Source organism: Carassius gibelio, chromosome B3 (genome assembly GCF_023724105.1).
Source record: "Carassius gibelio isolate Cgi1373 ecotype wild population from Czech Republic chromosome B3, carGib1.2-hapl.c, whole genome shotgun sequence".
Taxonomy (NCBI): domain Eukaryota; kingdom Metazoa; phylum Chordata; class Actinopteri; order Cypriniformes; family Cyprinidae; genus Carassius; species Carassius gibelio.
The window spans coordinates 32,976,277-33,003,578 of NC_068398.1; the positions used below are offsets into that span (position 1 = coordinate 32,976,277).

At 40.2% G+C, this 27,302-nt stretch overlaps 1 protein-coding gene across 4 annotated transcripts in view; it reads right to left on the bottom strand.

Annotated features, from left to right (window-relative positions):
* Nucleotides 1-27,302, bottom strand: part of LOC127952362 (BAH and coiled-coil domain-containing protein 1) — a 75,032-nt gene that overhangs the window by 19,823 nt on the left and 27,907 nt on the right. For 3 of the 4 annotated variants that reach the window (XM_052550745.1, XM_052550746.1, XM_052550744.1), the window contains exons 3-10: nucleotides 12,786-12,968; nucleotides 7,086-7,211; nucleotides 4,760-6,904; nucleotides 4,340-4,454; nucleotides 4,045-4,250; nucleotides 3,735-3,890; nucleotides 1,110-1,354; nucleotides 207-552 (exon numbers count right to left, since the gene is read on the bottom strand). In XM_052550745.1, coding sequence (XP_052406705.1) covers nucleotides 207-552; nucleotides 1,110-1,354; nucleotides 3,735-3,890; nucleotides 4,045-4,250; nucleotides 4,340-4,454; nucleotides 4,760-6,904; nucleotides 7,086-7,211; nucleotides 12,786-12,968 — 3,522 coding nt within the window. Of the gene's footprint in view, nucleotides 1-206; nucleotides 553-1,109; nucleotides 1,355-3,734; nucleotides 3,891-4,044; nucleotides 4,251-4,339; nucleotides 4,455-4,759; nucleotides 6,905-7,085; nucleotides 7,212-12,785; nucleotides 12,969-16,788; nucleotides 17,312-27,302 lie in introns of those variants that run through there. The other variant, XM_052550747.1, reaches the window with a different exon arrangement.

Consider the following 27,302-nt stretch of genomic DNA (forward strand, 5'->3'; position numbering starts at 1 on the left):
GCCCTGATTGTTTCTGCATGAATAACAAACAACATGTGGCTCGTGTTTTTGAGGCACATTGACTTGAAACAGGCACCTAGGCTAAATCTAGAGCGAACGACCACACAAATTTCAGATCGCCTCCTGATGTTATTTTTCTAAGTCAAAAAGTAAAAACATTGCACTTCATTTTTAATATGTATATGTAAAGAAGAATAACTCCTTACCAGGCTCCATGGATTGGGGATAGTCTTGTGGTGGCTGCCCTTCCACTCTCTTTTCCTGGGACTCAACAGTTTTGGGCATCTGTGATGGAGAAGGGCTGATGGCTGGTGAGCGGGGTGTCACGGCTACTGGACTTGGTGCTGGGCAGGGAGTAGAGGGTGTGCTTTTAGGATGAGGCCGCATACAAGGGGACTGGCAGCAGGGCGACAAGTGGGCAGCGGAGCGCCTGGAAGGTGAGGAGGCCCGGTTGGATGGGCCGTAGGCATAGCACTTATCAGGTTTGGAAGTCCTGGGGTCAGACAAAATGTCTTCTAGCTCCATGCTCTCTTCTTCTGGCTTCTTTTGCACCTATGCATTGAAAGAATTAGATGGGAAAATCCATAAAGAGAATTCAAGCCCCATAATGAGACCTGGGCAGTTTGGTTAATTTAAGGGAACTGACAAATATTCTGAAGTCCGCCAGGTCATGCAATCTCCACATCAACGTAAGTGCAATTTGGCACCCCTTGTCTTGCTGAATCAGATTTTCATTTAGACCCTACTCCCTCAGATCTATTGATTTAGACCTGCAATTAAAAAGAGTAGTGCTTGGCCCAATCTTACCAAAGTCCATTGCTGGCTGCATTTGTTTGTGTATGTCTAAAATGTAACTGGACCTTGGAGGAAATTGTGGATCCTAGGGAGCAGTTGTGGTTTTGTAGGGGGATTTTTTAAATGAAACTCATGATTTATTGGCTCCAAATGTTGTTTACTCCCTGCACACAAAACCGACTGTCTAGCTCCACAGAGAGGAGTGCATCCTCTCTCAGTATCGGGTGTCAAGGATTAGCTCATTTGAATGCCCAGCTGTTTCTAAACCACTGCTTTACAATGGTTATATGAGGGGTTGTGTGTGTTTTGTTTACCTGGCTGTGGTCAGCTGTGGCTCTCTGCTGAAGCTCTAAGTTGTTTGCTACTCTGTGTGATGGAGGTGGTGGTGTGTGATGGCTGGGGTGTTGCTGATGCTGCAGCTGCTGGTGTTGCTGGAGAGCATAAAGCTCTTGTTGCCGTAGAAACTGCGAGCGAGGATACACAGCAGGATGCTGAATGTGGGAGTGGGCCCCTCGTGCCCGGTAGACTGGGGGCCACAGTCCAGGCTGCTCCATTACATCTAATGAGAGAAATAGTAGTGTTAGTGTTGGGTGGAATCATGTGGAAGGCCATGTTAGGCAACCGAATGTTAATTTATCTAACATTGGGTCTCACATAGTGAAAACACAGCTTATACTGAGGATATTTTTTCTACTAGTAATGAACTAGAACTACTAACTAGTAGTGAAGTAGTAGAAGGTTTAGATACAAAGGTTTGGATAATTTAATATTGGTTGGTTCGTACATACTGTTTATGTGTTCTATCAAAAATAACTTCCTAAGAAAACAAGGGCACTTTGAAAAAAAAAGAAAAAGAAAAATGCAAAAGTCTGTCATAATTTACTCACCCTTACATTGTTCTAAGCCCATGTTACTTCTAAACATGTTTTACTAAACACAAAAGATGATTTTAAAAAAATGCTGGTTAATAAACCATTTTGGTTTCTCTTGACTTCCACTGCATGGTCAAAAAAATAAAAATAAAAAATAAATAGTGTTCCACAAACAAAAGCAGTCATACATGAGGGTGAGTAATTGATAACATAATTAGCTTTTTTGACATTTTTTCATCACAAGATATTTTTTTTTATTCAATATCATTCAGAGGATTAAAACTAAGGTGAAATTGGAAACAAAAAAGCCCAATAAAAATTAAATAAAAATAATTCGAGCCATTGTGAGATTTTTAAATCTATAATAACTACACTGAGTGTATGGGAGAGAGAGCGACCCATCAACCAGCACTCCCACGCTCTTTTCAGTGTCTTGCTCCCTGTTCACCACTTTCGTTTTTTCATACTTACTACATTCCTCCCTCATTTTTCTCACACTAGAAGTCTCCAACCCAAATGTGCAGCCGTGTGAGCACAGAATGATACATGCTTTCAATAATAATTATTTGATTAAGATGAAAGTGAACAAATGGAAGCAGTTCCCATTAGAATAAATATTAGCATGAGAAGCTTGCCATTTGACAAACTGTATTCACTCCCTTGAAAAATCCCCTTCTCTGAAAACCACAGTGGACCCATACTACAAGCATGTAGTCTAGGCGACTTCTTAGTTCCCATGTCAGAGATAAACTCCTGCCGTTCCCCTGGCAGGAACAGAAATCCAGCCGTGCACATCTACAGTGACACATCTTCAGCCCCTGCCTTCGCAAATCAAATGTGTTTTTCTACTCTTCCCATTTCACATAGAATCATTAATGTGCATGTTCAGCCTGACCCCTCTTCTCCCTCCCCTGTGCTGGCCTTGACGCATCATGGACCTTTACTCTGGAACATTAACCCAGCTTAACTAATGTTTCCCGGGGGAAGGCTTTTGTGGATGCACTTCCCCTTTCAGCTGGAATTCATGTGGAGCAAGGAAGGAAGTGTGCCTTCGAAGACATGAAGATAATTCGATTTCACAGCCTGTTTGCAGAGTAGAGGTCTGTGTAGACTTATAAGGCTGGGAGGTATTCTTACATCAGCGTGTTTTAGAGCACATATGGCAATAGCTTTAAGGGGGGGGGGGGGTGAAAGCATCCTGACCCAGACCATTTCGGGGTGGAGCAGGTGGTTGACAGGAAACTGTTTGTGTGATTGTGTGCATAATGTGTGTTTTTCTCTTGCATGTTTTTGCTATTTCATCTTAGCAATTTTATTGGCTGTTATTTATAACTGCTCTCTCATTCAATGTGACATTGTCTAAACCTGAAGAATAGTCTAATAGACTTCAAACAATTCTGAAATTATAAACTAACTGTATTGCTTGCAACACAGTTTTATGCTAACGTTATAATGAGAGTTTTATGCTAACGTTATAATGAGAGCACTATTGTAAAAAAAAAAAAATTGTTAATTCTCAGTTGTTCGCCAACATTAATTGTTAGCTATCTGTTAATCAAAACATAAAACATTATTTACCCGGTTTATATCTGCAAGGTGTTCATTACACATTTTCCCTGTGTGTTAACATCAGTAATTATGTTAGTCGAATGTCTGACTCGACTCTTGTTAATGTATTTTGCCCTGCCCCCAAACATATGATTCGACTATCAGTCGAATATCAGCAAGATTCGAAAAATTCCGATTCGACTTTGAAAATCCTTAGTCGGGGACAACCCTAGATCACACTATAAGAGCACTGGTTAGAAATTTGACTCATGTAATATGGACTTGGTTTAAAGTGAACTTATATCCTTGAAACTTGAGTGGAATCGCTGTTATAGAGCATAATTTTTCAGGCTCGGCAACCTGACAGTAAAATCTTCAGTTAGAAACCCATGAGAGCTGCTGTGTGCCTCACAAAAATAATGAATGCTAAATCTGACAAATGGGTCAGGCTCAGCAGGGCAAATAAATTGAGCATATTAGAGGAAATGAGAATACTAGGCAGAAAACACCATGGCATACCAAGGTGAGTAGCTGGGTGTGTGGCAGGCTCACTGGGCAGCACCACCAGTTGGGTGGAGGGGTCCTGGGGCAGGGGTAAAACTGGCTGAAGAGGGGCAGGCATGGCTGTAGAAAACCCAGGAGGGAGATTCTGATGCAGAGCTGTGTGGCCAATACCTACAAAACAAAAGACAACTTTAAGGATACAAGAAATTTTAACTTTTTAAAACAAATGTATAAGTAAAAACCGAAATGAATGTATGAACCTCACAATGACCAAAAAGGGACAAGAAAAATACTGAAGACTCATTCTATACTCAACATTACTGACCGTAGGAGTGACCTGTCATCCATAGGGAGGGACTTCCTGTTCGTTGCATCCAGTGGTGGTGAGCAGAGTGTGTGTGTGCAGCTGGGTCTCCTAATTGGCTCGACTGCATGGAAGTGCCACCTGGCACCATGATGTGAGAGGTGAGGTCACCATGACAACTGTTTGAGGGATGAATGTGTGCAAATTCCATCCTTTCCTTGTTATCCCTGCAAATTTAGATCAGAGACAGGTGAAAGGTCAGGACTTGAGCATATGTGACAAGAGAAAAGAAGTGTGTGAGGGGTGGATCATTCACCTGATATACACGTCTCGTTCTCTCTCTAGGCACCGGTGCCCCATGTGCTCTACGCTCATTCTTTTCCTCTCCTCTTCTCCAGTTGAATCTGATGGATATATGGAGCGTGGAGTGCCTACAAAATGGTTAACAAATTTACATCAGTGATGTTCTCTCATCTGCAACTGTCACTGTCTTTGGCACTCAGCATGCAAACAGCTGTTGAGCAGCCTTTCTCTACAGTGGCATGTGCTCTTTTTCCCTCTGCACTAGCATTTTCAGCTGTAAGAGCAAAAGCTGTTTCCACTTTGGGTTTTGGCAAGTTCTGCCATTTATTTTTCATCAGTGAAGTCTTCCAGAGGTCACGAATAAACAAACTGCTCTGCGTCCCCGCCCATTGTTTGTTTTGGAAGGCCCTGACAGATTAAAGGTCAAGCTTACCTTTCATGGTGGAGTGCAACCGCCCCTGTCGGCTGCTGAGATGGCTGCCTGATGCTTGGCATGGAGGTTCTCTCTGTCTTGCCACAGCAACTGCAATTCCTACCGGAGGCTGTCGCACCTCCCCCTCTACATTTGGGGCATCTCCTATCTCTCGGCCACGTCCACCATAATCAGCTCGCTCACTTTCATGGCTTTGGCCTTTCCTGGAGGGTAGGGTCTGCTTGCCTCCCTGTATAGAGCAGCTGGTGCCATTAGCTGCAGTTTTGAGGTTCCCAAGCCCACCAAATGGGCTTTTTTGGGACAGGAGGAGAGGCTGCTGGTTGCTGTACTTCAGAAGATTCTTCATGGCACTGTTCTCTCCCTGTGAGCTTGTGACCTCCTGCTGGGTTTGAGGAGGAGCTGGATGAAGGGGTGGAGGAGGAGGAGGACCCATTCCTGCCGTCTGGTGCTGCTGTTGTGTGGGCGGTCTATTGTTGGCAGTTCCATTATTAGGTTCCATGTAAGCTTTGTGCTGGTTCTCTTCAGAGTGGATGTGATGAGGTTGCATGGTCCAAGGTGGCACTGATGTCTGCTGATGTGGATGATGCTGCACATTGTTGTTGTAACCGTAAGACATTTCCATCTTCCGCTTCATCACCTGGTTCCCGTTTGCCTGGGCCATGTCTGTGCCAGTGGTATCAGGGCCAGCCCTACTGTGCTGTTGGTGGCGAATGCGGGCAACCTTCTGTCCATCTCGCTGCATAGAGCAGCTACCATGTCCACCTCCGCCTGTGTTCTGGGTCATGGCCTTTCCAGCAAGAGGTGAGGGAATGGTTGGAGGCCCGGAGTGTGAGCAGTCTCTGTAGGGCTGGGAATTGGTGTTAGTTTGGTTGGGTAGAGGATGAACAGTCTTGGTTTCTTGAGTCAGTGTAGATCTGAACATGTCTGTTTCCATGCTGTTGATGCAGTCAGCACTGCGGGAGCGCACAGTCTGGTGCTGCTGGGAATGGCTTTGCTGCTGCTGTTGTTGTTGTTGCTGTAGGTGATGGTGATGGTTGTGGTTGTGTATCCAGTCAGGAGCTTTTTCAGCTTTTCTGTAGGGATGCTGCTGCTGCGTTGGAGTTTGATGCTGTTGTTTCCTGGGCCAGTCACCATGATGCCCCCCATTGCCAGTCTTTTCCATGGCCTTGTCTTTGACACTGTTCCCTCCGCCTCCAACCCCCTGGCACTCAGAGTTGCCCATCTGGAAGGGGCCTCCATTTTTCTCCCCAAGGTGGCTAACAGATGGAATAAATGTGGCTCCAGCCACTCTGGGGTCTCTGCAGCTACCACTATTGATTCCTTTATCATGTAAGGAAGAATTTCCCATTGGGGCTGGCGGTGGAGGGCAAAAAAAGTCATGGTGATGGTGTGAGTGGCGATTTTGGTGTGGGTGATGGGGGTGGCCAGGATGGAGCTGCAGACAGTGGAAGCCACTTGGATGCCCCCCTCCAGCAGCAATGGGCAGTGGAGGAGGCACTGAGTACGGCAAAGAATGCTGCAATGCCTGACCTCGCTCCAGACAGTCCGTAGGAGGCTGTTCACTGATCCGCATCTCCCCACTTATCACCTCTTTACCACAACGCCCGTTAGTGCCACCACCAACGTGTCTGTTTTGGACATTATTGGACCCTGCATTACCTCTACCCACCCCATCCCCACCGCAAGCAGTCATGGAGCCTTTTGCCCCTGTTCCATTGTCCCCATTTAGCATCTTTCCATTCAGTAGACAGGCACTAAGGGGCTTTCCCATGATCTGTGGATGTTCCTTATACTCCATAGGCAGAGTGGCTTTGTGTCCCCTGCCGTTCATCTCTTCCATAGTGGCTGGATGTTGTGGGTGGAGCTGGGGTTGATGGGAGTGATGATGGGGTAGTTGTTGATGATGGCGGTCTTTAGAATCATGTTTATTACTAGGCCTGTCTTTATCTTTTGCAGCTGAAACCACACCTCTCTCTAAGCTAGGCTCTTTAAGACCCTTTTGTAGGTTCATCCCACTTCCTGCATCTCTGTCCCTGCTGCATGAACCCTGGGGTTGTCCCGATCCTGTCCTTGACATCGGCTGGATATTGTGGTTGGCTGAGATGAGTGGGGGCTGGGACGGGAGGCTTCTTAAATAGAAGTTCTCTGTAAAGTAGATTAGACGGGGCTGTTAATCTTTCTAACTTGCACCAACTTGGGCCTTTCTTGATAGTAAATTTATGGAACTATAGCAAATCATATTTAGAGAATACAACAGAATAGTAGAGTTGCATATAAAACATGAAATAAGCAGAAATGTCAACTCTAGAATTATAATTTTGCCCACCTTTTTGTGTATCATAAAAACGATGCTGTCCATAGAGGACCCCACTGTTGGCATGGTGATCCAAATGGCTTATGGGAAGAAAGGTGTGGGCTAGACTCCCTGAGAAGCGAGGATACCCTGGGACTGCTGTGAAAAAAAAGGTCATAGTATTAATTGAAATGTCTGCAAATATAAAATTACATTATATAAAATACTGTAGCAAAAGAAGACGTAAAAGAGTGTGAGAAGGAGGAGAGAGCGCAATAAGGCAAGAAAAGCTCTGATAACAAGACAATAATCACGGAGGCACATTTCTTTTGGCCGTAAGCATTTTGGTCCAGATCTAATCCCCCTGTTCCAATTCAGCTGGTGTTCCATATTCACCAATAACCACAGGCTTTGGATGTCATATTTGCTATTCCTCTTTGAGTTTGCAATGCAAACAAGAAGACAAGTTCAGTCCTAGGGATTCAAGTATTGGATGAATTTGCTCTCTTATTCTCACCGTGCTAATTTCAGAAAGTTCCCAGTGCTGAGGTAAGAGATAACACAGTAAAACAATAAGCAAAGAGTCCTCACAGCAGAACATGTGGTGGTTTGAGAAAAAGGCTAAGGATCAACTTTATTTCAGCTGTCTCGACTAAAACAACAAAGCCATTGGGAAAGAATTTACAAGAAAACCAAACACCTTTCAAGCACAAGCCTTTGAAGCTTAGAAAGGGAGAAGACCTTAACCTTTAAACATGTGATTAATGTTAGCTTCATAACCTTCTGGGACAATTATAGTGCTCTGATAGACTGACATTTAAAATACTTACACAAGAGTGATATTTATGATTTTTTTTTCAGAGTACATTACATTATAAAAAAATAAAATATTTCCTGATCTGCCAAAAACAGTTCACCTGCTGCAACTTGGATAGTATGTTTCTAAGTGGAAATAGGGTGAAGTAATAATTATTAGACCCAGACTGTCCATTTGTTTGATTGTTTGTTTATTGATTGATTGATTTTTTCTTCTTTTTCTTCTTCTTAGTAATCTCCAAACTGTTCTGCTTAAAAAAGACAGCGAATCTGCCTAGAGTAAAGGGATATTTCACCCAAAAAATAAAATAAAAAATTAAAATTCTGTCATCTTTCGCTCATCTAAAGTTTTTCCAAAGTTGCATGAATTTCCTTCTTCTGCTGACAACAAAAAAATGGGTAAATACAAAAGTATCTGGTTCCCATTGACTTCCATTATACATAAATCAATGTGTGTGTGTCATACAATAGAAGACTTTTTTGGACAATGAATTTCATATATATATATATATATATATATATATATATATATATATATATATATATATATATATATATATATATATATATATATATATATATATATATATATAAACTGGACAGGTTTGGGGTGACGATTAATTTTTTTTTTTTTTTTGGCATGATTTTGGCTTTCCCTACTATGTAGTTCAGACTGAAGAACAAAAAAACCCCTCCAGTCATGTACAAGCTCCAATTTTTTTACGTACAGTGGAAGGTGATAATTGCAAGCTCAATTTTTATTCTCACTGCCTGTCAGCATTAATAAGCACATTCATTTATGCCAATTCATTTAAGAATGGAAAAAAATAAGGTTCCCTCTGAACAATACATTACTCCTGTGGGTTATGCAAAAGTGTGATACAAGCTTGCGTTATGCAAATCAGTCTTCGGATGTTTCTCTGGTGTCTTTGTATTTCTGTGCATGACACTTGGCAGCGTAATCCCGTTTCACAGTGACGTCTGGTTGCGGCCGATAGTGACTGGTTGCTTGGTGCTAGGCAGAGGCCTCTTAGGGTAGGTGAGCAGGCACCGCTGGGCATTGCACAGCACATTCAACTCTTAATCTGACCAGGACAAGGGAAGATGCTGTGCCAGCAGGCTAGAGGAGGCAGGTTTTACTGCTTAGTGCTGACATTAATGCTGCTAACACTGTGGCACTCTCTGTCTGTAAGTGATTGACACCAGCTCACTCAGCACATGCAGAACTGTTATTATCTGAGCAGGATGTTACTGCAGAATATTTACAGGAAAAAATTTAGGCTTTTCTCAAAATCAGCAAAAAATAAAAAATAAAAAAGTTTCACCTTAACAGTAAATACCAGGACCCTAATACATTTGGAAACTTGCCAATTATATATTTTTTAATATCTATTTATTTATATTTTTATACTTTATACTTTATATGGTTTGCCACATAATTGTGCCATATTTTTCTTTTTTTTTTTGATTAAATGCCTTGTTCACAGATACAGTGCTCATGGTTGCAGGCTTGGATTCAGGATGCAGAATTCAAACTGAAATCTGAAATAGTATAAATCATTTGGAACTGCTATTACTCATGAATTACTTTTTATTTCAGTTATCCTTTAACTATACAAATATGAAAACAATTATTTTGCATTACCAATCAGTAAATGCCAGTAAAAGCACTTTATCGAACAGGCTAATTCCCAGACAATAAAGCTGTTGTTATGCAGGCAGATTCTTTGAAGAGAGCTGGAACTCCTACAAATGCTAATGGTACACAATTTGCACATTCCTACTAATCCTATCTCTCAATCTTCCTGTTCACATGGATAGCCAATCGTTCTCCCTGTGTCTGCTCATGACAGTGCATACAAGCACGCATCTGTAAATAGCCCAGAGTAAATTGTTTAAGGAGAGACAGAGAGGGGCAGATAAAGCTGTCTGTCGAGATTGCAAACTGAGAAGAAGTGACAGAGCAGTACAAAAATGGCAGAGGGTGGAGAGGAAAGACAGAGGAGGATGGGAATGGTAATCATCAGGACTGCTAATTGAAAGGAAGTGATGGAGCCTGGCAATAGAGGAGGGGGAGGAGAGGACAGCCTGCATTCTACCGACAGAGAAAAGACATGATTGGATTGAGAGAGAAGAAACAAGTGATGCATGAGGGCTATAAAGAGACATAAGTGCTTCTTCCACCACCAGGGACCCGTTGGCCAATCTGCAACTGTTCCACCATGAAAAAGGTGATTCTTTGCCAAAGAATGGCCCCAAATGGTTTTAGAACTATGCAAGAAATGCTAACATTAGGCAACATCAGCAACAACAATTTTATTATTATAATCAACATAGCTACAATGGAATTGTAATTTGGCAATACAACATGTTCAGATGACAGATCTTCCCGTTTGTGATCTGTTTAATGTGTATATATATATATATATATATATATATATATATATATATATATATATATATATATATATATATATATATATATAGACATGGGGTAGAAGAAAGCAGAGGATGGCAGCCTCTGTTTGGCACAGTTAAAACCTTAATTTGGACATAGAGCAGCTGGCAATGTGCCTGTTGGGCTTTCCTTGTGCTTTCTGTATTTCAGTTTCCCCTTCTAAATTTTTTTTAATATAGAGTAGTTGTTGTTTATGAGCTACTGACTTCATACGCACTGTTATTACATTATTTGGTCATGCATCAGTAGATTAAAGACAGTTGCAGTCAACTCCTTTGAGCGTCAAGTCCCATAGGAACCCAGAGCAGTTTTGCAGAAGTTAAATGTTTATTCTTACTGATCTAATACCAGCTTAATCCAATTGCGTTACTGCAGAATTGTACTTTTATTTTAAACAACTAATGTAATGCATGCCAATGCAAAATGTATTTGGCAACTGCAGAATGGCGATTTGTCTTTGAGACATTTGTAGTTTTCAGATTAGCATCTGATGTGTCCTTGGGCATTCCAGTAGTGAGGAAATTCATAAAACTGTGATTAAAGAGCTGCTGCAAATTGACATTTTTCATATTTATATTTTGTTAGATTTATGATTATGTTTGCTCGCAAGAGGTGTAAAATCCTTAATTCAAGAAATATGTTTGAATAGACTTAAAGATATATCCTATGAAAAACTAATGATACTCAGTTTGCTTGCCAAGTAAATTTATACTGGAAAAATAAGGAAAATATTTTTAAGACAATAACTCACCCCACAGTGCTAAACGAAATATTCAGAAATAAGTTTAATTGATTTGTAGAATGCCAAAATATACCGTTCACAGACGTTGAGGCATAAGGAATTTTAGGATATCTTCAAAGTGCTCTTGCAGATATGCTTATGCTGCTGCTGGCGGGAGACTCCGTCCCACAGGGTGCAGAGAATAGGCTGGGTAATTGTGCTTCTCATTTTGATCACTTGCTTTTTTATGCAAACTGAAGAAAAGACAATTTGCAATTATCTTAAAGAGGAGAGAGCTGAACGATGCTGATGGCAAGCCAGGATTCAATCACTTTCACACCACGTTCTGCACAATTAAACTGCAATACAGATAATAGCTTGCTATCATAATCCCACTCATAATCAGCCTTATTACTTAGCAACGTAACCATTATCATTATCATTCTTAATAAAAATGTCCAGCTTCTTTGGGAACGTGATCAATGTTCCATTGGCCAAAGGAACAAACCAACATCTCTGGATTTATGTCTCTTCATGGCTTGGCAGGTAGTGCATGTTCTGTCACATTGTGTGGTGCACACATGGGCAATTTCTGGGTAGTCATGTCTTGAATATCGGTAAGATAGTCCTCTACTAGTCCTTGCCTTAGAAGTAACACCCACTGACCATCTGATGCATATTGCACATAAAACTGGGAAAAGGTTTCACAAAATTGCATTCTGACTGGCTGGCTTTGTGTAATATCCCGGAGTCAGGGTTCACAGGCTTTTATTGGGCTGCCAACAGTTTACCAGGCTTCTATATTAAGACAAACCAGAAAGAATGAGTTTCTGTATTTGCCTTGGTTTGTGAGGTTTATGGCACCATTTAACCTGTGTTTAAGTCTGAAAACTGAACTTGACTTGTTTTAATTGGTGGTCCTTGACCAGAAAAATCTTCAATATGGATGATTGATAAGCACAATAATGTAAGTCATCTCCACACACCTCCTCTAAGTGTGAACTTCAAATGGAACAGGGTTGTCTTCCGCCATACCAGAAGGGAGGATATGTGGAGAAAAGAGTGAAAATAGACTGGGGTATGGTGATAACAGGCATGGGGATAGTGCTGCACTCAGACAAGCTGAGTTTGAGGATTACACAAACAACACACGGATGAACTCCTAATGGTTTATGACTGTTTGGCACATTTGGACGTGGCCCAGAGGGGATTTATGTGTGAATAAGTACAGAGTGGCATTGGGCATGCCTGGGCATCTCCTACTCTTGCCGTCTCTCTCTATATTGCTATCTCTGCGGAGCTATAGTAGCCTGTCATCTGTAGGGATCTGGAGCCAGCGCTGAAGAAGGCCAGCTCTTGATTTGGCAGGCTGGGGCCGGGTGTGGCTCAGGCCAAGCTAGTATAAGGAATGGTGAGAAAAGCCACATTGGCTTTCACACGACAGCTGCAATGTTGTTGACCATTTAGCTTGTTCTTCATCCAATGTTTTGTGTGTGTCTGAGTTTGCACATTGCGCACATAAATTCTTGTTGATGCACATCACAGACCACAAGACTCTTTGGCTGAACTTTTGTCCCCTTTCTGCACTGCCGAAAACCTCTGGGGCGGCACATTTCGCAGTTTATAAAAAAGGAGAGAGCTGCTTCCTCTTGATGAGAAAGTCCAGAGGCACAAACACATGGATAGACACATATCCAGACAGACGAATGAACAGATGAGTGGAATGGAGCCATCTTACCTTCATGTGAGTGGGGAAACCAGATCTGAGAGGCGCTGGAGTGAGGACCCCCGCGATAAGGTGGAGAGGAGGGAGAGGACGGTGGTCTAGAGGGGTGCGGTGGATGTGAGGGAGGAGAGCCTAGACTGCTGGCCAGGAAAGTCCCCATGAAGGAGGCTGAGGAGTTCCCCATCAGTCCACTGCCTGTGTAAAGAGGGGAAGGAAGGTGGAGTGGGTTAGGTGTGTTGTGTTGTAGCATGACAGTGGACATATCTGAGCATAAGGATTCAAAGGACTTAATAACGCAATCCCTATTGTCTGTACACTCTTCGCTTTTTTTTGGAGCTTGTTCAGAATTTGATTATCAGCATAAAGTCTAATGCAGTGTTTCCCAACCCTATTCCTGGAGGCACACCAACACTGCACATTTACGAGCTCTTCCTAATCAAACACACCTGATTCAACCCATCAGCTCAGTAGATACTCCAAAACCTGAAATGGATGGGTCAAATAAGTCAGTTACTCCCAACCCTGGTCCTGGGGGCACCCAACACTGCACGTTTTGCACGTCTCCTTACTCAAACACACCCAATTCACGTCATCAACACATCAATAGAGACTCAGAGACCCAAAATTGGTGTGTCAGAGAAAGGAAACACGCAAAATGTGCAGTGTTGGGGTCCCTCCAGGGTTGGGAACCACTTTGATAAGTGATATATCTGAAATGTGTACTGTTGGTGTACTTCCAGGAACAGGATTGGGGAACACTGGTCTAGTCCACATTGTTGAATATTCTGGCCATGAGCCACCAACGTATACAGGAAAGGGCATTAGAACAACATATTCATTAACTGACCACGTTTTGCTTTTTTACTTAATGTTTAATGGCACATAAATCTGAAATAAATGTAGAATATACTGCTATTCACTAGGATATCTTCTAACTTTATTACAAAGTGCCTCAAACAACTCTGTTTAGTATATCTGTGCCACTTAAAGGGCTGTAAGATGGTATGTGTTTTAAGCTGATACTAGCTTTTTGGTTGCTTTTGTAAGCAACAAATATAAAATTTATTTGCTTATGCCCAGGAAGCATGTCTGGTCAGTAATGTCTGCCAGATCCACTCATTCTCCACAACCAAGAGTGAACACCACCCATTCAGCACACACACATACATATTATAGTTTAGCCCTGGGATACGTATCAGAGATAACCTCACATCACTGGACAGATATCTCATCTTACAGATGAATGCACTCCCTATCTTTCTCTCCTTTCTTTCTCTCTCTCCTGTGAATTTCCTTCCCAATTTTTCCTCCCCCTTTCTCCATTACCCTCTTTTTTTTCTTTTGTCGTTCACTCTCACTGACTTAGTTTCGCCCTGAACCCTATTCTCTTTTTCTCTTAATTTCAGCCAGCAGCCTTCTTCATTGTGGTACCTTCTTCCGTCCTGCTGGAATTCTCCAATCTTATTCTCACACGCTCTGTATATGAAAAAATAAAATAAAATAAAAATAATCAGCTGCATTTCGACCTCAGAGTTACATCATCAGTCTGACACCCTCCAGAAGGTCGACATGTTTTTCTCTTGTGGGTCCAAAGAATGTGCAAAAACACATTCTCAACCAATGATTTTAAGAGACAGAATGGTGAGATCCTCACAAGCCTGACCTTAACAAGCTAACACTTTATACAAAATTTACAACCTTAGTAAATCAGCATTTTAACCTTTGACTCTAAATCTTCAGTCTGGCATCGTATATCCTGTAGTCTTGGCCTCAGACTGCATCATTATTACACAAGAACATTGCATGGTGACTACAAAATGTAGTGAGTCCTTTCTGAGCTCAGAGCAACACCCCTGTAACTGCTTGATGAACTACTGTTCACTACAGAGAGAGAGAGAGAGATTGATTGATTGATTGATTAAGCATGGTTTTAATTGTACTCCCAGTTTTCCAATTGTAGATCAAATTACTTTTATCTTCTGAAGTTGTGGTATTGGATACATATGCCGCATGGGAATGCTGGAGCCAATCCCAACATCTCAGCCCAAAGGCAGGAAAACACTATGAATGGATGTGAATGGAAGTTCAATCATGTCTTTTAGCAGAATAATTTGTAAAGTGGACCAGACTTTTGCCAAACTGTGAAAAATATAACCTTAATTCTGTTATAGTTTACAATACACAACAGAAACAGTGACCACCGCAGTGAACTGTTCAAATATTTGCAGCCTTACTAAAAATGTTAAGTACACCAAGCTTATGAGCTAATATTTCAATCATATACAGCCAAACACACAAAAATGAACAGGCGAGGCTCCAAACAAAACACATGAATAGATGTCTCACTCGGACTCCACGCAACAGAGCAAAACAAGGCCACTCTAATGTCAAAGGCAATCAAGTGTGATCACAGAAGAACAATGTGCAAAAACACTAATGTCCACTTTGACAGATAAACATCCAGGAAACCGGAGGTGGAGAGAAATGGAAGTGGCCTTCTTGGGAACTAACAGGAGGAGTATTGTAATTACAAACTTTACACAGCCACCCACTCTCTGTCCTGCCCTTCATAGTATCCAACTAGACAAATGTTGGCCGTACCAAGACACTGGGCAGATGAAAGACAAGATAGAGACTTTACCACTCCCCATGCCCCACACATTCACATTCACTACATAATCCTAAATCAGCATTACCCCACCTCTTGTTTGATTCATTTGTCTGGACAATCTATAGTCAGAACAAACACCAAGTCAGTGTCACTGCCTCAGCCACACATTCAAAATGCTAAATTGGAACGCAATGCAGATTTCCTATTAAAGAAAAAGCCACCGAGCTGATGGGTAGAGGTGTAAACACACAACCAGGGCTGGGTGCCAATAAAAATGAGCTCTGGAGAGGAACACAGACCAGGGGTTTATTTGGAAGGTTATTAAAAGCAAGACGAGGCTCACCAACACTCGTAATGTTCCCTTTTTTTTCTGACCCAACACTGTTTACATCTTAGGTCATGCCAGTCTGGTGCTACCTTGAAAGCTTCAGAAAAATCCAGGTCATGTGCAGCAAAATCGATGCCGATCCATGACAGCAAAGATTAATCCTATTATATCATTTTATATTAAAAAAATCCCATTATATCTGAAAAGCATGCCGACATCAGTGCACACCCGATTAAGCGAATCCTTGAATCCACAGGAACCACACATACACCCACAGGCTTGTAATAACCAGCGGGATCCTGGCACATCCTATGTGTACACACTGGATCTCATGTGCAGCCACAGTGGATGCCATGGCCCTGCCACCCGTTAACGGAGGCAGGAAGATTCATTCAGCTCCCTAGTCAAGCTCAGAGGGAGGCGTCCGATGGTACTGTTGTCATGGGGATGGCAAGAACGGGAAAGATGAGTGAGAACAGCATGGCCTCATCCAAACCAGACGCTCTGTGGGTTGATCCGGTCTGGGGTGTTGCTAACTTTCTCTCTAACACTGATCTGATGAAAGAGGAGCAGTTTGTCTTCTATTGGGGGAGTGAAGCCTTAGAGGGCAATAACTGATCGCAGGCCTGTGTCAAAGGCAGTAAGTAACACTTAGACATGACATCGTCAGTTTGGACTCACTGCTTGGATTGCTCATATTAACCATGGACTCATACCACATCACTGTTGGAAATAGAGACATACACACTTTTCAAACTTGAATTACCGTCTAGAAGTGGTTAACACATGAACATGCAGGTTGCAGTCCCTGCCTTAAAAGTTGAGAGTAATTCAGACTGACTGACAACAACGATAAAGAAATAACTAACAAGTCAAGACTAAATTATGTATAAATAGTCTAATCAGCCATCCGGTAGTAAATGAAAATGCCTTATGAAGTAGTAAGGATCCTAAAGAAACAGTTGTCCTGGTTCAGTAACCACTGCGTTCCATGCCAACCGCCCTCAACAGGCTACAGTGATCAGAATAGAAGCAGAAAAGTAATTTAGTTGGGAAACAGTCTGACTTTGACTTACCCAGTAAAAACATCCCGTAAGGGTCACTTGAGTCCTCTGTTCTTTATCCTTTATAGAAAACAGATGTTAGATGTGGAGTTCAAGAAAGCAGAACCTCAGACTCTCATAAGAGCCTCGGCACCTCGTACGATACTCGTGTAGCGAAAGGTAACACCACAAGCTCTCTTCCAAGCTCCCTAGCCTCGGACAGACTGGGGCACACGCCGTGACTCAGAAAACACTTCCTCGCTGTAAAAAAGGAGCAGGAATTTCAAATGGCTACTAAACTTGGGGGATTTCCTTATAAGAGTCAAAGCCATCTTGAAAACATTAAAAGAATTGGTAGCCAAACATTCCTATTGGTTTGTAGACAACTGGGATGGCGCTCCTGTTTCACAATGCTGGAGGGACTTGTAGAGCGGGAAGTGGAGGGACCCTCAGGGGCCAATCTGGATGAGTGTGTGTGTGTGTGTGTGTGACAGAGAGTTGGTGAGTGGGTGAGCATGTAAATTGAGGGGGCTGGTCAGACAGCGGTACTAACCAGTACCAAAGTGAGTCAAGCTGGTGTGAATCCAGGACTCATGTGGGAAGAGGAGGAAAGCACATGAAAAAAAAGAAAGAGGAGGGATCGGTTGCACATGGTTCTGACACTCCACACTCAGTGCGTTCTTGTCAGCTGAGTATGGATGCGGTCCGTCAGTGGGTGTTGAAGAATGGAGAGAGAGAGAGAGAGAGAGAGAGAGAGAGGGGTGTTTACTTAGAGAAGAGTAGGATAAAGTGAAAAAAAGTGACAAAATGATAAGGGCAGAGGAAGTGGTGAAATCAAGGCGGTGTGTGTGTGTGTGAGGTGGCAGCCAGTGTTTGTACAGTGGCTTGGTGGTTAGCCACGGAACTCAGAATCAAAGAGGGTGGTGTGACAAGTATTTCTTGTCCAAGATTTATTGTCTAATGTAAACTGAACTGACACATAGCTTCAACCAAAACTAATGAGACTTTTGAACCCTGATTGTCGACATGCACTGAGCCAACAAGAAGGGGATAAATCAAACTAAACCTCAGTGAGTCAACACAAGTCTCAATGTGGGTTGAAAACTCTTCAAATAGCAAGTGCATACTTAATAACATAATATACAATCATATTGAAACATGGTGCATATAAGGACACGTCCTGGCATGTTTGACTTCAATGAGGCTCAACGCAATTGGTTGTCATGCATTAAGTTTTAATATGCAGAACCAGAAATAAGGCTCAGAGCTATAGTGGTTGGGGAGATTTACAATCGGATTTTCTCCAAATATGAAATCGAATATAGTGCACATTCATTAACATTCTTTTATCATGCTTTCATGCTTTTCAGGAAAACAGCTGTGTAAATCAAAATGTTGTTGCTTTTAATGAAAAAAAAAAAAAAAGTCAGGTTTGTCATAGGGAGTGAGTAAATCATGAACTTTCATTTTTAAAAAGAGCTAAACTTTAATGATCAGGGACGGTTTGAGCTTGTAGAAGAGAGTTAATACAGTCACCAGTTGAACTCATATGAACCAAGTGTGAAAGAAATTAAATCTAAAACAAAACAGCTGTCAGTATTGATGAAGACATTGCAGGAACATGTGCGTTAATACCTGCTGTGTGTCAACCTCACCCTAGAGTGCACTGGGGTTCAGCTTCGAAAAAAAAAACTTTTTTCTAAAGGTCTATTTACTCATGGATCACTCACTGATAGGGGCTCGAACCTCAGGCAAACAGGCTAATGGATGGCTGTCTGGATGTCAAGCTCTGCAGAAGACACGTTTTATGGGAACTGTAAATAACAGGGCCGGAATGAGCAGTACCATGACAAGAAGTCTAGCCTCTCTCGAACAATAATAGCTTTCAAGAAGAGCATACGTTTTCTGTGCTGGGATTGTGTGTGTAAAGTCAGTCTATTTGGATCAATCTACAGTTGCAGAGGCATTTCAGTCCCATACATTCACCAAAATGAAATGTAGGCAGTCCATACTGTTTTATATCAGCCATAGCACAAGACTAAGAAGGTTTTAAAGGGTTAGTTCACCCAATAATCACAATTATGTAATTAATAACTCACCCTCATGTTGTTCCAAACCAGTGAGACCTCCGTTCGAGTACGAGTCAGTCTTTCGTTCGTTATCTGGCTCGGCTCGGTGTTCATCTTCAGTTCTCTCTTCACAGCAGTTCAGTCAGTGTACTGTTTGAGTAAATGAATTACTCCGGGATATTGGTTTGTTTGAACTCAGAGGGAGTGTCAGCCACATTAAAAAAGTTAACTGCTTAAGTCATTTGTGGATTAATGCATATTGGAGACGCATCCATCCTTTCTGGACATGGACAGTATACCATACACACAGTTTCATTGGAAGGACAGAAAGCTCTCGGACTAAATCTAAAATATCATAAACTGTGCTCCGAAGATAAACGAAGGTCTTACGAGTTTGGAACGACATGAGGGTGAGTTATTAATTACGTAATTTTGATTACTGGGTGAACTAACTCTTTAAGTAAAACAGCACAATAATAATATATTGTTATTGTAATAACAACATAAAGTGGGGGGAGGTAGGGTGAATACATTTGATAAAATAAATCAAATCAATATTGAATAAAAGATGAATCAATTTCAGATTAACTATGCTTTTAAATTCTACCTAATTGCTGAGACACAGCAGCCAAGTAAACCCATGTCAGTTCAGTCTCAGCCTCCCGAAAGCTTTACTGCATACATCACCTCACAGGAGCCGCGATTCACGCCAGATTCCTGCCATTTGGCGCAGAGAGGAGTGGACTCCCGCTACACACTGTTTTCTCTCCAAACACCTCATGTTGTTCTTTCATCCCACTCTCACTTTATTCAATTCCACTCTTCTTCTCCACCAGCTAGAATCCTGTCTACACTGAGAGCGGGAAACAAAACTAGAATGATCCTAATATCATCTATGGAGCTGTCTACACCAGTAGCACAAACTCTCTGAAGACATATTCTGACAGAACTAGTTTTGTCTGAGGAGGTTAGAAATGAATCATGTATATATATCAAATATTCCTGTGCAGATATGTTATCACAGCCGTCTGGATGCTTATAATTGTAATTCAAACAGTTCAAACTCATACAGTTCGAATTATAATTATTAACCTCCATTAGATTTTAACTTGAAATTCCTTGAAATAATTTTTCTCTCTTCACTGAAAATGCTGTGACAAAATCACAGTCAGTCAGATGATATCTGATGTTAAATGTGCTGCTAGGAAGAGCAGATGGACGAGCAAGATTTTACTGTGAGCTAAAAAGATGTCATGACTGGGTAAGAAAAAAACTTGCTTTGGGTGATTGCTTGATTTTACTTAGTCTTTTCTCTCTCATTCACACGTTAAACTAAAGCATGTGAAATACACCGGCTCAGAAAGTATTCAAATAGGGAGATATAAAAATAGTTTTTCTTTGTGCCTCTCAGCTCTCAACATTTTTCACCTAGACCCGATTTCAGAATCCCGAGTCTTTTTCAGTGACACAGAATTTAGATTGTGTTCCGCCTCATCCACCACGTTCTCAAACTCTCACACACATATAAAGAGCCGCCCACAGCTGTGTCAGCCCATCTCCCTACAATCCAATCTGCTCCCCTTTCCCATGATGCTTCCCATTGGCACAACGGAGAGAAAATCCGATTTCTTCCCCCACAGGGCCTGTGCAGTGGTGCTGATATGGAAAATAATTTCAGAGAGCTGCTCAGACCCAGAAAGCTTATTTCAGTCTCTTTGACTAATGAGACACACTCTTTTTCACTACTGGACTGACAATATATAAGACACTGATATGCATTAAAAATGTTAGAAGAACAGGTTTTTCAGTATGAGTTCTATATATATATATATATATATATATATATATATATATATATATATATATATATAAACACAACTGTCCTTATATCTACAATATAAGAGACAGTTTATCATAAAGAGAATGTAAATAGATGGCACAAAATATTTGGCATGTCTCAAAACCTTGAATTTGTGCATTTGGTCTTGCATTGTATAGAGTTTACACTGTGTAATTTGTTAATACTAATAAAAATAGAAAACAATACTGCTTGTAATGTATTCTATATTATTAAACAAATTCAAATTGATACATGTCGGATTGCATGGTGGCCCAGTAGTGCACAACACAACGAAATCTCCACAACACAATGTAAACAAACCGTAACACAACTAAATGAGTCCAATGCATTGTGGCGAGTTTTTGTTGTGTTGTGCCAGGGCCTCTCCTGGTCAAATGGGTGCCCTAAGCAGAATAGCATTGTTAACCCCTCCTTAAAAAAAAGCCTACTAAAAAGGGCCAAAATAGACCTTTAATCAAATAAGTAAATAAATCTATATAATATTTATAAATTACAATTGTAGCCCTAGACAGTTACCTTTGGCTATTCGTTGTCTGATTGATTTTATAGTCTCAAGCATTAAGAAATGACACAAAATAAAATTAATAAACAACTTCGATAAAACCATGGTTGATTTTGGAAAGGGCTGTGTTGTCCACATGTTTTTGTTAAAGAAATTAAAGAGGCTGTAGCATTTCTATTGAAAAAATGTGGCATTTTGTTTTTTAATTTTTTTTATTACATTTAATTGGATATTTGAATTAAATGTTTGGTCAATATTAAACAAGGATTTCATCATGCTTTAAGTTTAATAAAAGCATTTATCAGACTTTTGGTGCCCTTCGCAGGCATTTGTTATAATGCAAATTGCATGTGCTTATACTGTCTAATGCATTCATCATAAAATGCATATTATATATATATCTATTAGTATATTATACTATTTAGTGTGACAGTCATGTATTTTTTTCTAAGTTGAGCAGCTATCTTTTCCTGTCCCTTCCTCCTCAGACTCAACATTCATGCAGGTTGCCAGATTGAAGACACGCACTAGGAATGAGCACTAGTGAAAACGGATAGCGATGAGCCTTACACAATTTAAATCAAAGAACTGAATTATCTGTGTTTTAATATGCCTCTGGCCAAAGAGCCGTTTAGATGGGTGCCAAGGCTTTCTGGGTCTCTGACTCAGTTTGTTTGATGGATTCCATTCGCTGAGTTATCCAAACACTGGCAACCCGGAGTGTCAAAATACTATTAGGTTAATTGCCAGTGTGCAGAATCACAACGATTACAACAAAAACAGACATTCTGACACAGAACACACGATACAAAGCCAAATAACTGACAGAAGCCCTGTTTTTCTAAGAAACAAGTATGTAAACTTGGCATGTTTCCTAAATATCTGCAAACATATCATGGTATTTTTAATCCTTTAGCAGAGTCAAAAAGTACATACAGCACATTTTGTTTATTTACAATGGATTGACAGGTTAATACACAATCCTTTACAGTGGTCTGGGGTGTTCTGGTTGATTGGTTTGCCCAAAACAGATATTATTGCCAGGTGTAAATGGGACCGTACCTCTTAGACATTCAATGGAATACCCTTGCTTTAATCCATACAACCAAATCAAATGACAAGTCACAGTTAGCAAAGATATCATAGACTTCACGGAATTGTTAAATTAAATTAAATGTATGCATTTAGCAGACACTTTTATCCAAAGTGACTTACAGTGCATTCAGGCTATCAATCTTTACCTATCATGTGTTCCCAGGGAATCGAACCCACAACATTGCACTTGATAACGCAATGCTCTACCACTTTTGCTACAGGAACACTATTGTTACTCAATTGTTCAAAACAAGGTGAAAATTAAGCAAGGTTTTGATGGTGTGAGGATAAGAGTGTTAGTAAAAGAAATGCCAAGTAGCATAATCCTTTGTTAAAGAGCTTCATTCTCACCCCGAATGACCACAGCTCTGGTGGACAGAGATGAACAGTGTAAACTGCTGTCAGGTGTGTTTCTCACAGGCATCACTGAAGCTGGAAGCATAGCTACAGAGCAGTGTAGGTGGTGTGGGTTCTCAGTTGGGGCTCCAAGAACACAGAGATCTATGTGTCTCTGATCCATTGTTAAGAGCTGCCATCTGTTTGAACTGAGCTGGGCTTGAGTCATCGCATTCAATACTGAGAGCGCTCCCATATCCAGCCACTTATTCCACCCAAACGGGACTTCACATGACTAGTATGGGGAAAAGTACGGGGAATTTGAACGGATCTGGTTTGTTTCGGCCGCTGTTGCTCAATCCGTTGGTTTCTCATTGCATGCGGGGGTGAGAATGAATGTCATGCTTAGAGGGCCAGAGTCTCTAGAGTCGAGATACAGAAACTGTGTGGGAGCCCCACGGAAACACTGTTGCTGTTTTTACTCATGAACTGAGTTTAATTTAAAAAGACGCATTAGTGTAATGTCCAGATTGCACTTATTTCTCTTCCAATAAATTGTCCACACGATCCGAATGTTAGTTGTGTGTGTAACTCAAGCCTTTGACTACATACACTGACGCCACTCTGGAGGCTGTTAAAGTGTGCAAGTGTGTTTTAAGAGGGCTTCAAACCCATGGCCCACACATTTACCCTCACCACATCAAAGGTCCCCCTACAGTCAAAAACTGGGTGGTCTTTTTTAGCTGTGTGACCAATAAGCTCGAGAAAACAGGTAACCATGGACAACCAGACGGTTTGCTCTGCTGTGCATATGTAACTATTAAGCTAGACTGAGTGGGTGAATCTCACAAATCATGTCTGGGTCATGATTTTCCCCAAAACAAAGAAAGAAATTAAAATCAATGCTTAATGCATATGAAGATTTTTAAGATTCGTTTACATTATGAGATTATTTCATGCCAATTTTCTCATCAAATACTCATTAGTGTATTGCCAAAAAAAAAAAAAAAAAAAAAAAACCCCGGTCCTAACCACTTAACAGATCTCATCCATTAAATTTAAAGTCTGGAATAAAACTTCTAACTAGTCTCAATTAGCAGCATGGTTTTGTTCATCACTTGGTTTCTACTTCTGCTGAGTCATGCAAAATCTCACTGGTCCAAAATCACGCTCCATAAATACATAAAGACCTGAATAGTAAAATTAAAATAAATTAAATTAAAATGCATGCATTTAGCAGACGCTTTTATCCAAAGCGACTTACAGTACATTTAGGATATCAGTTTTTACCTATCATGTGTTCCCAGGGATTCGAACCCCCAACGTTGCGCTTGCTTGCTAACGCAATGCTCTACCACTTGAGCTACAGGAACAATAGTAGGGATGGGCGAATCGATCAGGAAGTATCGAAAGTATCAATAATTAATATGAAATAGCGATACTAAGATGTTTTTATTTACCATTCTTTTTGTTTTTATTAACAAAAATAATGCATACAATAAGCATTAAATTGGATGAATAACTTATGCTAGCAAATATTTGTGTGGGAGGGATTTTTTTTCCTGCTCATCTGAACCTGTTTTATACAGTCTGTGATCTGAACACACTAAAATTTAGCAAGGCAGCCGCAGAAACAATCAATTAGAGAGATTGTTCACTCACTTCTGACAAATAGAGCTGCGTTTCCCAAGAGTAGCCTATAATAAGAAAGCGTTGATTTTTTTGAGAACGACAGCCCAGAACAATGCAGAAACAAAACATACATGTTTGAGTTATTTCACAATAAACATATTGAAATTGTACCCTGGTTTGTGCAATACATTTATTTAAATTTGAATGTTAAAAGTTTATATTGCTCATGTTCAATTTTGTATTGTTAATATAAATCATACAGCATTTTATGCAGGCAACAGCCTATTACTGGCAGTCCCTTATGACAATGAACCATAGTTTAACTATAGTATTTGTATTTCCTTGGTTACCACTACAGTAAACATATTTTAATCATGTGTAAACAAAAATATAACAGTAAGTTGCAATTAAGGCATATTGAATGTTAAAATGCATTTCAAATTTAAAGTAGGTATTATTACCCATTGTACTCTTAGTAATTCAATAATTTAATACATCTAATAATGTAAAAGTTCAGTTTAGAAGTATTGTATCGGTATCGAAATAGACGATCATCATCGGTATCGTATCGAAAACAAAATAAGTGGTATCGCCCATCCCTACTGAATAGAATTAAAATGTACAGTGGTGGGGAACTGAAGTAACCCAGTTTTAAAATTGCTGTAGCACAAATGTCACACAATTTTGGCAACATGCTTCAAGTTATCTCTGAAACAAGTCTTAAACCCTCTGGGGTTCTTCATTTATGAGTCACACTCAGGACCTTCGGGTCAAAAATGACCCAGAGGCCGGGATTCAGGTATACTTTTTTTCAGTAAAATCAATCAAATGTATTTTTGTTCAATAATATTTTTTCTTTCTTTTTTTTGTGTTTTGAGAGAATTTTATGATAATAATAATGAATAATGAATTTTTATGCAATAATTATGATCCATTTTTTCCCATTGAATATAATAGAAAATTTATATATATATGTATTTTTATTTTTATTTTTATTAATGCTGTATTTTATTTTAAAGTACAGCCAAGGCCTATAGAAAACAATTTTTGAAATTAGATTGGTGCCATCTGGTGGACAAATTAAGCATTTTTATCATGCAATAGCACATTTTTACCACTAGAGAGAATGTACAGCTCTCTGTAGAAAGGCTTGTGAATTCTAGTGATTTTTGCACATATTTGCCTATTTATTTCAGGTTGTGGATTTTAATATATAATCACAGATTCTCAAAGACTATTTTTGTCAAGTTTTTTTTTTTTTTGTTTGTTTGGTTGATTTAAATGGTAATTTCAAGTGCCAGTTTTACTTTATAATACAGTCAAACCTGAACATTGCACTAGAAAGAGAACAAATGGAAAGCATTTTGTTACCCATTGTTTTAATTCTAACTTAATAAAAAAAATGACATTATTTAAATCATAACATATTTTTATTTACCTTTTATTATAAACATTTCCATTAAAATTATTTTTTGCAATTCAATGAACAGTAACTCTTCAAAATTGCCAACAGCAATTATGAACAAAAAACAAAAATAACAGCAAACGTATAATCATTTTCAAACAGTACATGTAAATGGAAAATAGAAAAATAAAAAAAGTGTCACGCTGGGCCTGGGTCGCTCGAATAGGCCTGGAGGTTACTAGGGAAGAATTCCATCCTTTGACCTTACTCTGTTTGTGCGTGTGTGCGTGCGTGCGTGCACACGTGCTTGTGTGTGTGTGTTTGTGTGTGTGTGTGTGTGTTCAAGAGAGAGACATGGTGTGTGACTTTTGCATTTTGGATCCAATGTCTCCCCTTTATTTGATTCATTGATTTTATTTCACATATTCTCACATATCTCTGTTACAGTTTCACCAGTCTCATATTTCCCTATGTGTGTGTGTGTGTGTGTGTGTGTGTGTGAGTGAGTGTGTCTATTTTGCAACCTTGATGGCTTACAGCCTCATGCTTTTATTGCTGTGCACTTTATTTCTTACATTGATGAATAATTTCTTTTATTTCACACATTTCCCAAAATTAGCTTTTGCAATGATACTTTCATTTGTGTGTGTTTTTGTGTGTATAAGTGTGTGTGTGTGTGTGTGTGTGTGAATTTTTTTGTCTGTTTTGCACTCTTGATGTTTTAGAGATTCACCCCTTCACTGTTGTATGCTTTTTTTCTGCATCGTGGCTGATTTGTAGATTGTACACACAAAAAAACTCAGTATTTTCATATTTTTGCAAATTTCCCATTCATTTCCTATGTCGGGTCATTTTTGACCCGAAGACCCTGAGTGTGACTATTTTTTTTACGACCACTTAGACTTTTAAAATCCTGTCCCCAATTTTTTTGGGTGTTCATATACCAAGTACCAAAAAAGTCACCAAGTTTCGGACCATTCCGATGAAGCTACGATTTGTAACATTTTTAAAAAAAAAAATTTCGGGTCATAAATGACCGAAGAACCCCAGAGGGTTAAAGAGACAGTTCACCCAAAAAAGAAAATTCTGTCATCATTTACTCACACCGTAGCCATTCATTCCCATAGTATGGAGAAAATACTATGGGAGTCAGTGGCTACCAGCAACTGTTTGGTTACCAACATACTTCAGAATAGCTTCCTTTGTTCTCAGCAGAATAAAGAAATTCATACAGGTTTGGACCAACTTGTGGGTAAATGTAAAGGGTGCACCACATTCACATCTCAACTTTCTGGCTTCATTTTTTAAGCAATTTCCTATACAGTTTAATATTCTTTTGATTTTGGGGGTGAAATATGATCAAAACATGTTCTTGACCGGCTTTCATGAGATTAACCCGAGCGTACGAACAGCCACATAAACACAGCTCCAGTCACTTTAGTTTTTATCATATGTAAAGATCTCCAGAGAGGCTGTTGTATGGATAATGTATGACACATGGAGCAGCGCTATATAAATCTACTCTACACTACTCTTGTGACCTCTTCCGTCTTCAAGGTTGATTTAATCTTCAATATCTTTATGTTTCCTCTTTTCACTTCTTCCATGTGTCTTTTTCTTCCACAACTCTGCGTTTGCTCAGTTTTC